General features: G+C 33.1%; 3 protein-coding genes across 13 annotated transcripts in view; 2 read left to right on the top strand and 1 right to left on the bottom strand.

Annotated features, from left to right (window-relative positions):
• The window catches only part of LOC123686461 (rho GTPase-activating protein 190), a 34265-nt gene extending 33195 nt beyond the window's left edge, over positions 1-1070 (top strand). For 5 of the 6 annotated variants that reach the window (XM_045626617.1, XM_045626614.1, XM_045626618.1 and 2 more), the window contains 4 exons: positions 55-233; positions 412-583; positions 668-801; positions 856-1070. In XM_045626617.1, coding sequence (XP_045482573.1) covers positions 55-233; positions 412-583; positions 668-801; positions 856-872 — 502 coding nt within the window. In that variant the 3' untranslated portion in view covers positions 873-1070. Of the gene's footprint in view, positions 1-54; positions 234-411; positions 584-638; positions 802-855 lie in introns of those variants that run through there. The other variant, XM_045626619.1, reaches the window with a different exon arrangement.
• A 35-nt stretch (positions 1071-1105) lies between these two features.
• LOC123686466 lies at positions 1106-11924 on the bottom strand. 6 transcript variants are annotated; one of them, XM_045626627.1, is made up of 3 exons: positions 11718-11924; positions 3313-3659; positions 1106-1475 (listed from the first exon to the last, which is right to left on the bottom strand). In XM_045626627.1, exons 2-3 carry the CDS (start codon positions 3622-3624, stop codon positions 1287-1289), a joined length of 501 nt encoding a protein of 166 aa, XP_045482583.1. In that variant the 5' UTR covers positions 3625-3659; positions 11718-11924; the 3' UTR covers positions 1106-1286. The 6 variants fall into 6 exon arrangements, with proteins under 6 accessions (XP_045482583.1, XP_045482580.1, XP_045482582.1 ...); XM_045626624.1 differs by lacking the exon at positions 11718-11924 and adding an exon at positions 8153-8246; XM_045626626.1 differs by lacking the exon at positions 11718-11924 and adding an exon at positions 7238-7366.
• A 110-nt stretch (positions 11925-12034) lies between these two features.
• Positions 12035-13684, top strand: LOC123686463. Its single transcript, XM_045626620.1, has 2 exons — positions 12035-12190; positions 12294-13684. The coding sequence occupies exons 1-2, from the start codon at positions 12109-12111 to the stop codon at positions 12863-12865; spliced, it is 654 nt and encodes a 217-aa protein (XP_045482576.1). The 5' UTR covers positions 12035-12108; the 3' UTR covers positions 12866-13684.
• The last annotated feature ends 254 nt before the right edge of the window (positions 13685-13938 follow it).

Raw genomic sequence — 13938 nt, forward strand, 5'->3', positions numbered from 1 at the left:
GTGAGTTAAAGGTTGATACTAATAGATCGCCAAGTCAGGAAGTTTTTTTTTTAGTGCATTTTCGATGAACATTCCAAATCTACCAATTCAAATATTAGCTGTAACTGATTCTGGTGGGGCAAATGCTTTTTTCAACAACGAACTTGGACATTTATTGATAACTGAAGGGAACACAACAGCAGATAGACTGAATGCACACTTCATGACATTCACTGCCAACGTTCCTCAAAAAGGTATATTCTGGTTTTTTTTCACCTTTGTAATAGATATTCTGAACTTTTTACATTTGTTTGGTTTGGGTATGTTATATAAATGTCACATCATGCAATTTGTCAATGACAGATTGAATTTAAAGGTTATCTTAGGTTATTTAAGTGTATCTGTATGTTAAATTTTTTTTTTTTATTTCAGCAACTTTTTACACTCCCTTCTTCAAGGAAGTTTGGGAGAAGAAGCCTGAAATTGAGCAAGCTTTTCACATGGAAGAACCTTCTAATTTGGATGACATTGATTATCACAGTCTCCATGATCATCCTATACCACCTCCTAGACATGAGAGTTATCATCTGAAGATGAATGATAGGTGACTAACACGTTGAATTTTAATTTATTCACAGATCTAAAATTCGAATTTTCAGAAAATGAATGTTACTTTTTGTTTTTTTAGAAGTGGTAATGACAGTTACTTCCTCAATGGTCCAGATGACAGACATAGCTCTAGTGACCACAGTGATAAATATAATATTTATCAATATAATATGGAGAATGATATTCATTCCAAAGAACAACGATTCCAAAATGGTTAGTTCATGCTTTAACATACTGTTATTTTTTCTAATCAATTTTTTCCAACAGATTTTTACCTGAACTGAATTAATTGTGCTCCAGCTCATCCGTGTTGAATTGGTTGCAAATGCTCTAATTACAATGTGTACACATACCCTGGCTTATTAGGCAATGAATTTTTCCTGAATTATGAGATTAAATTGTTCACTGATATCTATTTAAAAGATGAAGTTTTTATGTATATATGATATATTTGAATGTAAAAAATATATGGATTGGAAGAATTTGTTTATCTTATTCATTCCATGGATGACCAAAAATCATCTATTTTGTAACAAATTTATTATGTTGTGATCACATAAAAAACAAATTTTAATGCATTAAATAAACTGGTTTGGGATCATAAGTCAATTATTTTCTGTTTCCCCCAAAATTGTTTTATTAATCGACTAGACCAGTCAAGTGACTTATTTTACAAATATTGCTAATATATATCTTCATTAATTTATATCGAAATTCAAAATGTGCGTTCCAGTGTTGATGTCGAAAAAAAATCCTGGTTGGTTGTTTCTTAATTCGATTGTATCTGTTAATCCATAGTCGCCATCTTCTGCACCAACTGTATCCATACTTCTGCTTTTGCTCAAACGTCTATTTCGCCAATAAATGTAGAGAAGATGCACTAGAATCTGTAAAACAGAAGGTTCAACCAAACTCAAGTCAATTTTCTATAAGAGCCCTGCTTTGAAATCACAAAGGGGAAACATGAACAAATTTTATGCTATCGATAAAATTTCACGGCTTGTCAAACAGTAAAATAGAATTAACAATATTAAAATATGTAGATACTGAAAAGTCCCAAGTCTGATGCACAGATGGCGGTGCTAGAATTAAATCCATATGAGTTTTGCTAGTATTAAATCCAGTAGTTTTGAAGATTGGCTTGTAAAGCAGACTGGCACACATATAGACAGACAACAATTCAAAAAAATAGGTATTTTCGTCTTGTGTTACCTTTTTCTTATAATTTATAGATTAAATAGACATGTCAGTTTCCAGTGATTTATTTTAGGTATGTGCAGGAGTATTTCTATTTGGGAAGCTACGTATAATTTCCAATTCCTCCTTCAATTGAATTTCGACAAAGTAATGGTGGATGCGCGCATTCAAATATTTTGTTTTATGTTTTTATCTCGACTTTCATTAGCCTGTTTGAGTCTTTTAAGAAGCTTGGAGCTTATGTATTTTTGGAGAGCTCATAATATTTTAGGGCAATTGAAAAGTCCTCGGTCTGATGCACAGATGGCGGTGCTAGTATTAAATCCATATGATTTTTAGTTAGTACCAACCTTCAAACGTGTCAAAATTTGACAGCAGTCCGACCATTAGTTTGTGAGATATTGCGTTGTGAGTGTAGCTACTTTTGTTGTTTGAGAAAAGATGGGCACCAAAGACGCAAATCAAACAAGTTTACAAAATCATTTTGAAAGACCGTAGAGTGAAGTTGATCGAGATAGCAGGCATTGTGGAGATATCATCTGAACGTGGAGATCATATCATTCACGAATATTTGTACATGAGAATGCTGTGTGCAAAATGGGTCCGCACGAGTTCATACTCTATCAATAGCAACAACGTGTTAATGATTCTGAGCAGTGTTTGAAGCTGTTTAAGTGCAATAAACCTGAATTTTCGCGTCGATATGTGACAATGGATGAAACATGGCTCCATAATTTCACTCCGACAGTCAGCTGAGTGGACTGTTCTGATGAACCAAATCTAAAGCGAGGAAAAACACAACAGTCAGCTGGCAAGGTTGTGGCATTAGTATTCTGGGATGCGCAAGGTATAATATTCATTGAATTCCTCCAAAAGGGCCAGACCATCAACAGCGATTATTATATAGCGTTATTGGATCGTTGAAAAGACGAAATCGTTAAACAACGGCCCCATTTGAAAAAAAAAGTGCTGTTTCATCGAGACAATGCACCGTATCACAAATCAATGAAAACAATGGCAAAATTGCCTTCGAATTGCTTCTGCATCCACCGTATTGGCCGATCTGGCCCCCAGCGACTTTTTCCTGTTCTCAGATCTCAAAAGAATGCTCGCTGGAAAAAAAATTAGCGCCAATGAAGAAGAAATCGTCGAAGCTTAGGCCTATTTCAAAGCGAAAGACAAATCGTACTACAAAAATGGTATCGAAAAGTTGGAAGATCGCTATAATCGCTATATCGCCCTCGAAGGCAACTATGTTGAATAATAAAATCGAATTTTGCCAAAAAAATGTGTTTTACTATGGTAGACCGGGGACTTTTTAATTTGCCGGTTATGAAGTTTTTATACAATTTATATAATTGATCAATTAGTTTCCAAAATGCAGTGTAGGCAAAATTGGGCTAAAGACTCGGCAGAATGTTTGACGGCTTGTTTTGAATCAGTGTACAGGTCTCCGAACTATATATTATTTGGATCACCAGTTACCCTGTATAGAAATGTGTTGCTGATTAAGAAATATGTACTTACGGAAAAATTAGCTCCATATACTCCAATTACAAATCCTAAGCAGTGAAAAATGAAATTCTCAACTCCCCAATGAGAAAAAGCGAAAAGAGCGATCAAAATACTGGTTGTCATCATCATGAGCATGCTTAGTTCCTGATGGTTCAAAATCGAGAATACCAGATGCAGAGTTATCATAAAACAAAAAGCCAGACTGCTTATTGCGATTGTGTGATAATAATCAACTTCCCCTTGAGCTACAGTCAAATTTTTCGGGCAATACATGCTTCTGGTCACATTTACACAAGACCTCTCTTTGTCAGCCATGTCGTACATAAAGTAACAGGTCCAAAAGGCCAATATCACAAGTGCTGCAGAGAAAAAATTATTGGATATAATGATTGGCACAGCGTATTTGATTTAAGATTTCAGAGAAATGAAGAACGTGTTACCAAGTTCTTGCGGTTTTATTAATACCCATGCAGATAAAAAAAACAATGTAACAATGGCATTCTTTTGAAGAATCGTGAACGTTTGATACCTCATTATAGGGTGAATCATTTTTTTTTTCATTACGAATTCAAGTGAATTAATTATGATAAGGAGGGTTCGGAATATTTATAATTCTCGTGGAAAATTCTGATTCAAATTTCTTGTACATACGCAGTTCTATTCTACCGGGTGTCCCAAGTTATCGTATACAGGCAATATCTAGTTTATTTGACAAGATAATAAAAAAATTGCTTTGAATAACATCAACGTACCTTCCCAATGATGTATAAAAAAGGTTCTTACATTTGACAGCCCTGTAGTAGCTACCCCTAACTTTTTATTTTCAAATGGCACCCTCTGTATGAATTGTCAGTAAAAATTTCGTGTCATTCCATTTGGAATACAACGATAGCACATATTTGGTATTTTTTCATTGATAACAACAAAAACATTAACATTTTGTGAAGTATGAATTGCAACCAAAATACCTACAATGCAATTCAAAAAACGAAGAAACATTTAAGACAAGTGTTCAAAATTATTTATTATCTTATCATTTCTGGTTTTTCAAAATCGAAAATTCATCTTCTTTTCATATCGATTGCGAGATATAACTAATAATTAATTTTTTTTATGGATTTTCAACAGCCTGTATCTTTTCAACCGAGCCGAATAGGAAAAAATTGTGAAGGAAAAAAGTGTTTCCTTTGACCTCAGAAATCTTCGGTTGAAATATATGTACAAGTCAAAAATTCACCCTGTATAACTCCCCGAATTACAAAATATCTTTCAGAGAATTTACTGCTTTTTTGATTGTTTGCAGGTCGAAGAAATACCAAGATATAAGAGAGGTTGGAATTTTTGTGCGGTGTTGTTTTTGGAAAAAAAATATTTAAATTTCATTAAAAAATCGATTTCATCCGGAAGAGATGTAGAAGAATGTTGTTTTCACATAATTTGGTACTATATATATAAAATTTTACCGAAAAGGAAAAATTCAATCTTCCAAACATGCATGCATTGCGTATTTTTATTTTTCCCACGAAATTTATTCAAAAAAAAGTTCTAACTGACATTTTGTTAGATAGTACCTATCATGTATTTCTATATTTTTTCAGGACATCACAAAGTTATTCTGTTATATCGTTTTGAAGGTTCATGCGAAATTTCGAGAAAAAATTCAAAGATACGAATTTAGACAAGCGTTCAACTTCACGTTTGTGCTTTTCTCATTGTTCAATGATTGTTTTGTAGCATGAATATATTGTTCAAAAACTCTTAGTCTAAATCTTTTTCGGAGTGCTAATTTTCAGTGGTTTCAGTCCTACTCTTTGCTTTTTTAAGAATTCATTAACAAACTTACTGGATGCAGTTCTCAATATCATTCTTCTATAGGAATCGAAGTATGAATTTAACACTTATTTGAATACACAATATCAAAAGAAGTTACTGCATATCAGACCACTACAATGATTAGGAATGAAATAAATTACATGAAAGTAATTTGATAAATGATTTCTAAACAACAACCTAGTCTTTATTATTGTTTTATCGAAAAGGTTAATGAATCTATTGTTTTGAAGTATAAGGAATCCTCTATATCTCAGATTTTAAATAACAATAACAGATAATATTCGATATTTGGTTCAATTACTAATCCTTTTTGATTCATTGTCTTGAGGATAAAATTTTCATTGTCGAAATACCTACTAGCTATTGAATTCAGTATATAATCGTATTGAAACTGAATGTTTTTTAGTTGTTGGTATACTTTCTCCATAATTACTTTCAGGGTTGATCTGTTATAAATCTTTTTTATCGTGTTTTTTGTATTATGTCTTCTTCATTCAGAGAAAATATAGTTTGAAGCACTGTTTTTAGAAGGAGAAATTTATATTGTAACAAAATGGCGGAGGATCCGGTTTCACGTTCAAGGATTTAAGAAAATTCTATTTACCTCGTAATATGGTTGATATAGATGCCTTATGAATTTATTGAACCAATAATTTTATAATTCATCTACTCACCTACTTACTTTTTCGTGCAACTGAATAATTTTTTGTATGAAGAGAAGAGAAAAAATTAATCCTTTTTAAATCTAAATCAGGTTTGGTTCAATTATTTTCCCTTAAATTGAACTAACTGTATCTGAATGTATGTACCTATTATTATATATTTGAATCAACAGTTTGACCTTGCAAGGTCAAACTTGACCCCTCCATGATAACAACAGTTCGCAGTTGCATGCAGGAACTATTTAATTATTATTAATTTGTAAAGGCAGCTGGGCCTAATGTATGTACTTACATGATTATCGAAATGAATATTTTTGATTTTTTGTATTCTCTTAGGTGAAGAACCATATCCATGAATATTGAAGACAACAGTTCAAATTGATTTGATTTCAATAAAGATACATCGTCAAGTTTTGGAGAATTGTATCCTTTTCCAAATTTTATCATTTGATATACGATACTATTAAATATAAATATTTTATAGCAAAGTCCTATTCTCGAAATTTTCCTATGATATTATCCCAATATCATCAATGCAATTTTCTATGGAATGATGCTAGGAATTGATTCTGAAGTTCTATGTTCGAAACCGTAAGAAACCAAATTTATTTTCTTCTTGTATGTTGATATTTTCAATAATTTTAGATATTCTAACCAATTGTATGAAAAAATAAATCATAGTATGAAATTTTGAATAATACAAGTAAATATGAATATTTTATTCGATCAGGTATTTTTCCCAGATTATTAAGACTACTTCAATTCGTTTTTCGATCGAATCGTTCAGCCATTTCCTTTCATATTGATTCTCTTGTTATTTATCAATTGTATTCATAGGATGATTTTACTGCAACCATATCACGTTGCAAGTACATGAGCCTATTATTGCATTATTGCTATGAAAATTAATGAGGATAATTGAAGATTCAACATTGATATGCTGAGCATTGCCCGTTTATGATATAACTATTCGAACTCAAAAATTGACTTGACACAATGTGCAGAATTTTTGACGAGGAATTTTTTTAACATTACGTCAGTGTCGAGTCGATTTGCAAATCTTAAATTTTGGTTTCGTCTCGCTAGCATCCGTTTGAATTCAGTGAAATCATAATGGGAAATTTTTCATAACTTTATACCTACAACTCATATTTTGTTGGTACTTCGAATACCTATTATTCGGACAATTATCAGTGCGAATAGTTTTGTGAAATTATTTTGTATGATTCATAGAATTGTGAAATTATTTTCCGAAAATTTGACCAATACTTTTCTGGTTTCCAAAGATTTGTTCTTCACGAAAAATACCACAAATCAATAGGGGAGTGTTATACCTTACTTTTCATCCATATCCACAAAATTGATAATTCAAATAAAAAATTTTGAACAAATCACTTTTGATTAATTCACATAAATTCAAAATAAATGCATAAAGAACTCACATATTACCACTTTCATTCTATTTCAACTTCTTGGTGTTGAATCACTCAACTAAATGAACTCGATATCATTGATTTTTGTTGTGCTAGGATTGCAGTGAATGCTATGGTGGTATAACGATGAGTTCGAATTCAAATCGAAAATTAAAGGTGATTGTTGAAAATATAAACATCTTGGTTGCTACAACGAGTTTGCTGATATCATTGTTCAGTAAAATATCGATATCATGGTACCAACAAAATAATACACATCCTTGAAGTGAAAGAAGGATATTAAAGAAATCTCGTAGGGTAGCTTAGCGTAAAATAGGAAAAAAAATCATTTCGATTTTCATGGAATATCAATTTCATTTAGTTTTTTACTTTTCATGATAAACCATTGTAATACCCAATTAGTTGAAAAATGTTTCTCATTCTCTTCCTAAAATTTATTTTTTTTTGTTTCTCTGCATTCATATACACATCTAATAAAATCCATTCATTTTAAAGGCTAGAAATCAGAGTATCAAAATTCAATTTTCAAAACCACTAATAAAAATTAAAAATGAGAAAAATTGGCAGAAGCTTTTGTGGACTTGTCCAAATTAGTGCCTATTCATGTAATTTTTTCACTAAATTTTGAATGCACTTCTTTTTCTGAAAAATTTTAATAGAATAATCATATTGGTTCAATAATATGTTTCCAAAATTATGGAAGAATATTCCTCTTGACGCCAAAAAAAGTGTTTGTACGAATGTGAAGCTTCCAAAATAAAAGGAATATTAATGATATCGTTATCTATCGGAAGCTCCAAACAAGAAAGTTCATGTCGTAAAAATATTTCGAAAAGACTTCCAAAAAGTGGAGAAAATTGTTTAAATATTCATACGAAATATACTTGAGAACCAAACCATATCGAAAAATGATAAATAACTTACAAAAAAAAAGCACCTTCATCTCCAACATTTTTTATTGGAAAACGTGTCAACAATTCAAGAAGTAATGCAATTCTAAGTACTACGCGTGTCTTCGATTTTGTATTCTAAAAGTGCTTCATTAAAAAGATAACGAAGAAGTTGGATAAATTAAATGCAATAAATAGTAAGAAATTGACTAATTGTTGTTATGGAAGGTAATTAATCTATTGTTCTTTGAGATCTGCATAGAAATAAGCTGCATAACTAGAAAGGAATTCGATAGTTCAGTGAAATTATCACGGTGAAATACACATTTTAGAACAATTTTCTTGAAGAAAAAAAAGAAAAAAAGATTTTCTTATGAACACCCAGTACATTTTTAGTCCGAACCGCAAACAGTCTTATAATACTTAGTATTTGCAGAATCGACAAAAAATTTTTTTTTTCGAAAAAAGCTTTTTCTGCCGAAAAATTAAAAAAAACTGCAAGTCCTCACCACCACCATTTTTTTCATTAGAATCCAATTAACTCATGAAGCGTTGAGTTTTACCCAAGGTATGGCATATTGCCGAAATTGTCATCAAAAAAACTATCTCATGAAGCATTTGTGCCTTATTTTTGAAAATAAGGAAGTAGTAGTCTATTTCAGGTATAACCGGAAGTTGAAGAGATCTGAAAATATTTCAGGGAGAAAGATCATTGTCTCAAACCGCAATATGCAAATTTTCAGCTCAAAATTATGATTAGTTTTCCATAAACGTCTAATAGGCCATCCCGGTGAATCACCCTGTATAGTTGTACAGAATATTCAATCATTTACCAAATAGCATTAGGAATATAAATAATAATTCAAGGATGCTCATAGGCTTGGAGGTTTCTATGATGATAGATTGAAAAGTTACCCACTAAATTGTTTCATTCCAGGTGAGAGACTTATTATTAATAATAATAATAATCTTTATTTATCCACAACATACAATAAAGTAGCATTATATCAAGAGATAAGCTCATCTTCAATGAATTAGAAAGGAACTTGAGGCAGTAAAACTGATATATTCGAAATAAAGAAATATTATTATTATTATTATTTTATTCATAGAGCTGGGAGGTGTAAATCGCGTGTTGTTAACGACTTAAATGCTGTCTAGCACTTTTCCGCAATCATTCACACGTTCGAGAATGAAAAATTCAAAATAGCCCCACCCGACAGCAAATTCTTGTCTATTATTAGTCTTGAGTCCTCTAGTTGTGAATTTTTACATTTTTTCTACACAATTCCCTGAACAGATGTGCTTATCACGTATGACGTAAATAAATATCCGGCATGTTATGCCCACAGAATTGTAGAAATTTGTAAATGAGACACAATAATAGTACTTGGCTTGGGTTTAATTTATTCAATCATATTAATATATTCCTAACATTGTGCCAATGCGTACGTTAATACATATTGTATCGCCAGAATGTAACATTACATTAACGTAGATAAAACGCTGAATCCATGTTAATGAAGACCGTCTGTCTGCCTGATCTTCCAAGGAACTCCAAGAACTCATTTAATATACAGGGAGAAGAAAGAATACTTGCGGGATATCGAATGTGGCGATCTTATAAGCTTTTTTGAGCTCTCGTCACCAAACTCTTTGCTCCATCATTCTGTAATTTACGAATTTTGAGCCAAACATGGTCCCAAACGATAAGGTTGGACCCACAAATGAAAACGTCCTCAAATTCGTTTCTGTCTGACACCAACTTCCGAAAGAAAACAGCTAGAAACTTGAAATTTTCAGTATATTAGGCCAATTGAAAAGTGCTAGTATTAAATCCATATGATTTTTAGTTAGTACCAACCTTCAAACGATACGTATCAAAATTTGACAGCAGTCCAACCATTAGTTTGTGGGATATTGCGTTGTGAGTGTAGCTACTTTTTGAAGGGAAAAATACAATTGAAGCAAAATCTTGGCTTGATGAAGAGTTTCCGTGGTCTGCACAAGGAAAATCAACCATCATTGATTGGTATGCTAAGTTTAAACGTGGTGAAATGAGCAACGAAGACGGCGAACGCAGTGGACGCCCAAAAGAGGCTGTATTCGACGAAAAAATCAAAAGAGTTCACAAAATAATTTTGAATGACCGTAAAGTGAAGTTGATCGAGATAGTCGACATTGTGAAGATATCATATGAACGTGTACATCATATCATTCACGAATATTTGTACATGAGAAAGCTGTGTGCAAAATGGGTTCCGCGCGAGCTCACAATCGATCAAAAGCAAAAACGTGTTAATAATTCTGAGCAGACTTTGAAGCTGTTTAAGTGCAATAAACCTGAATTTTTGGTCGATATGTGACAGTGGATGAAACATGGCTCCATCATTTTACTCCGGAGTCCAATCGACAGTCAGCTGAGTGGAATGCACACGATGAACCGAATCCAAAGCGAAGAAAAACAGAACAGTCAGCTGGCAAGGTTATGGCTTTAGTAGTCTGGGATGCGCAAGGTTTGATATTCATTGATTACCTCCAAAAGGGCCAGACTATCAACAGCGATTATTATATAGCGTTATTGGATCGTTTAAAGGATGAAATCGTTAAAAAACGACCCCATTTGAAGAAAAAAAGGTGCTGTTTCATCAAGACAATGCGCCGTGTCACAAATCAATGAAAACAATGGCAAAATTGCATGAATTGGGCTTCGAATTGCTTCTGTATCCACCGTATTCGTCAGATCTGGCCCCCAGCGACTTTTTCCTGTTCTCAAACTCCAAAAGAATGCTCGCTGGAATGAAATTTAGCGCCAATGAAGAAGTAATCGCCGAAACTGAGGCCTATTTTGAAGCGACAGACAAATCGTACTACAGAAATGGTATAGAAAAGTTGGAAGATTGCTATAATCGCTGTATCGTCCCCGAAGGCAACTATGTTGAATAATAAAATCGAATTGTGACAAAAAAATGTGTTTTACTATGGTAGACCGGAGACTTTTCCATTGGCCTCAAATGCCACGTTTATTTACCCCACGAAATTTCCGTACTTCTTGTATTTTTGCATTTTTTCGGACCTGCCTGTATAAATTCTGAATAAAATAGTCCGTAAGATTATCTGCAATTCAAGGGTTATCAAATTAAAGAAACTGGATTCTAATTTCTTGTGTGGAAGCTTTATTATAGAATTTTTGGACAATTCACTTCATCAAGCTTTCAAATTTTTGCGAAATTTGACAGTAAGATTTTAAGATCTCGAAAAACGAAATTTCTTCCAATAATATGAAATTTCACATGAAAATTTATTATTTTCCAACTGATTTCCGGTTTACAATCCGATTCGTTGGCTAATTTTCATTTATTGACAAGCCGAAATTTTCTATGGGTATAAACTTCGAAAACACCGCAAGAAATTTAGCCATTTAAAGAACTTCAAATCCATTCTTTGCTCAAACTTCGAAAATTACACACACTTGAACAAAATGCTGTTACTCTGAAAAAATGTATAAAACTTCATTTGCATCTATTTCCAATTCATAATTTTTGAGGCCCCCAAGATATTTCTCTCAAAAACTAACAAGAAAATACATACATACTCACTTTATTGAATGAAATAATGTGCGGTAACGGAATCTGACCCTTATATCGAAGATCATAAGAACACAATTCCATTCTCTTATATCCAGACAGAGATCCGTTAAGAAAAATAGACAATCACTTAACGAATAAATTGGAAGCCTAATCTGATGAATAAGATAGCTGAATCTCAAAATTCAGATCCGGTACAACAATAAACTCAAACGTACTGTTTTATTACTAACAGTCCATCCTATACGTGAAGCCTGTGATTCAACGAATCGCATCGTGAATATTTGATTAGATAGAACAATTCAATCTGCGTGGCTTTTGGATCTTCATAGGGTTAAAATAGTGGTGGGGAGGTGATTTGCAATATAAGACATACTGAGATGAGTATACTTCCAGTTCTGTAATGAATTTTAGCAAAATGTCCATAATGTTGCCAGCAATCTTGTTCATTCTTTTGGTTGCTGTTCAAGCTTTTCCTGGGCAGGGTGAGTGTTAATCACTTTCAATTTTTCTTTCTATTACTTAAAAGCACTAAGAATATTTCATAACACAAAATTTGCTAATACCTAATCCACATATTTTCTTTAGATTACCGTTACTACCACCCGGGAACTATTATGTTGGGTGGTTACTACGGCCTTCCACCAATGAGATATCCTGAATATGCCCCAGAAGAATTTGATCGAGTACCAGCAGCCTCAGAAGACTTTGAACGAGAAGTTGTAACCGAAAAGGTATACCTTATAGTAGAGGATGACAATGAGTTTAAAGAGCAGTCCACAGAATCACCCCAATTATCTAACGAAGTTCCAAGATCTAAGGAAGCACCAAAACCGAAAAAACCGACAGTCACAAAACCAAGAAGAAAGAACGTACCAGAAGAAGAAGAAGATAATTCAATACCTTCTAACTTTCCCTTTGGGTCTGGAGGTTCCAGTTTTTACAACACCTTTTTTCCGATTATGCTTGGTGGTAATTCCAGAGGAAGAGGCAAAGCTGGACAAGATGACGAGTTAGATGGTCCTGGGAGTGCTACAGCTATTGCTAATAGTTTCAGTACCGGACGTGGAGGTGTCGCTAGTAGCCACGCAACCTCCTTCGGTGATGTTTTTTTGAGTTCGGCCCTCAGTGATATGTTGAGGAAAAATAAGCGTATGTAAGAGTTAATTTAGTGCAGAATGAAATTTCATTGTAATCCTTATTGTGATAGTCCCTAAATTTCACCTGTTGGTGAGATATTGGAAGAAGAACTTCAATCTATATACCCATTTAAACTTCATTGTATTTTAATGAATGTGAATAATAATTCACAATTAGTACAGGCTCATTGAAAGGATATTCAACAAATTCCCGTTTCTACCGTTGTCACCCCTCAGGGTGGTTGGCACATATCGGTATCCAACGATAAAACATCCAAGCTCCAATTTCAGAGCTTTGTACAGGAAGTCAAAGTAATGAACATTCAGTCGTAAAAACTCTAGGGCTCTATGCCCAAGACTTCGATCATAAAAATCAGTTTTTATTCGAAGGGACCACTAGCGGTACGTTTAAAAATGGTTCCTAACCTAAAATTAGGAACCATTTTTAAACGTACCGCTAGTGGTCCCTTCGAATAAAAACTGATTTTTATGATCGAAGTCTTGGGCATAGAGCCCTAGAGTTTTTACGACTGAATTTTTATTACTTTGACTTCCTGTACAAATCTCTGAAATTGGAGCTTGGATGTTTTATCGTTGGATACCGAAATGTGCCAACCACCCTGGGGTGTTTATCTTAAGCCAGGATAAAGGAATTAGTGCCTAATAAACGTGAGGGGTGACAACGACTTCGTTTGCGTTCACTCTATTGAGATAGAAACGGGAATTTGTTGAATATCCTTTCAATGAGCCTGTACTAATTGTGAATTATTGTTCACATTCATTACAGTATTTTATACGAATATATATATTTATACATTCTATAATAAATTATGTATCCTATTATGTATTTTCTTCTTTTTTCCTTTATCTATTTCCCAGTTTTCATCGAATTGCATCAAGCTACTTGATCCAAGTTCAAGCCAAGTAGCTTGAGCTTGACTTGAAATCAACTCAAGTTCAAGTCAAGTAGTAGTTTTTCACTGTAAAAACATGTTACTTAATAAATAAAAACTTGACTTAACATATTGAAAAACTACTACTTGACTTGAACTTGATTTGATTTCAAGTCAAGCTCAAGCTGCTTGGCTTGAGCT

Source organism: Harmonia axyridis, chromosome X (assembly GCF_914767665.1).
Source record: "Harmonia axyridis chromosome X, icHarAxyr1.1, whole genome shotgun sequence".
In the NCBI taxonomy this organism is placed as follows: domain Eukaryota; kingdom Metazoa; phylum Arthropoda; class Insecta; order Coleoptera; family Coccinellidae; genus Harmonia; species Harmonia axyridis.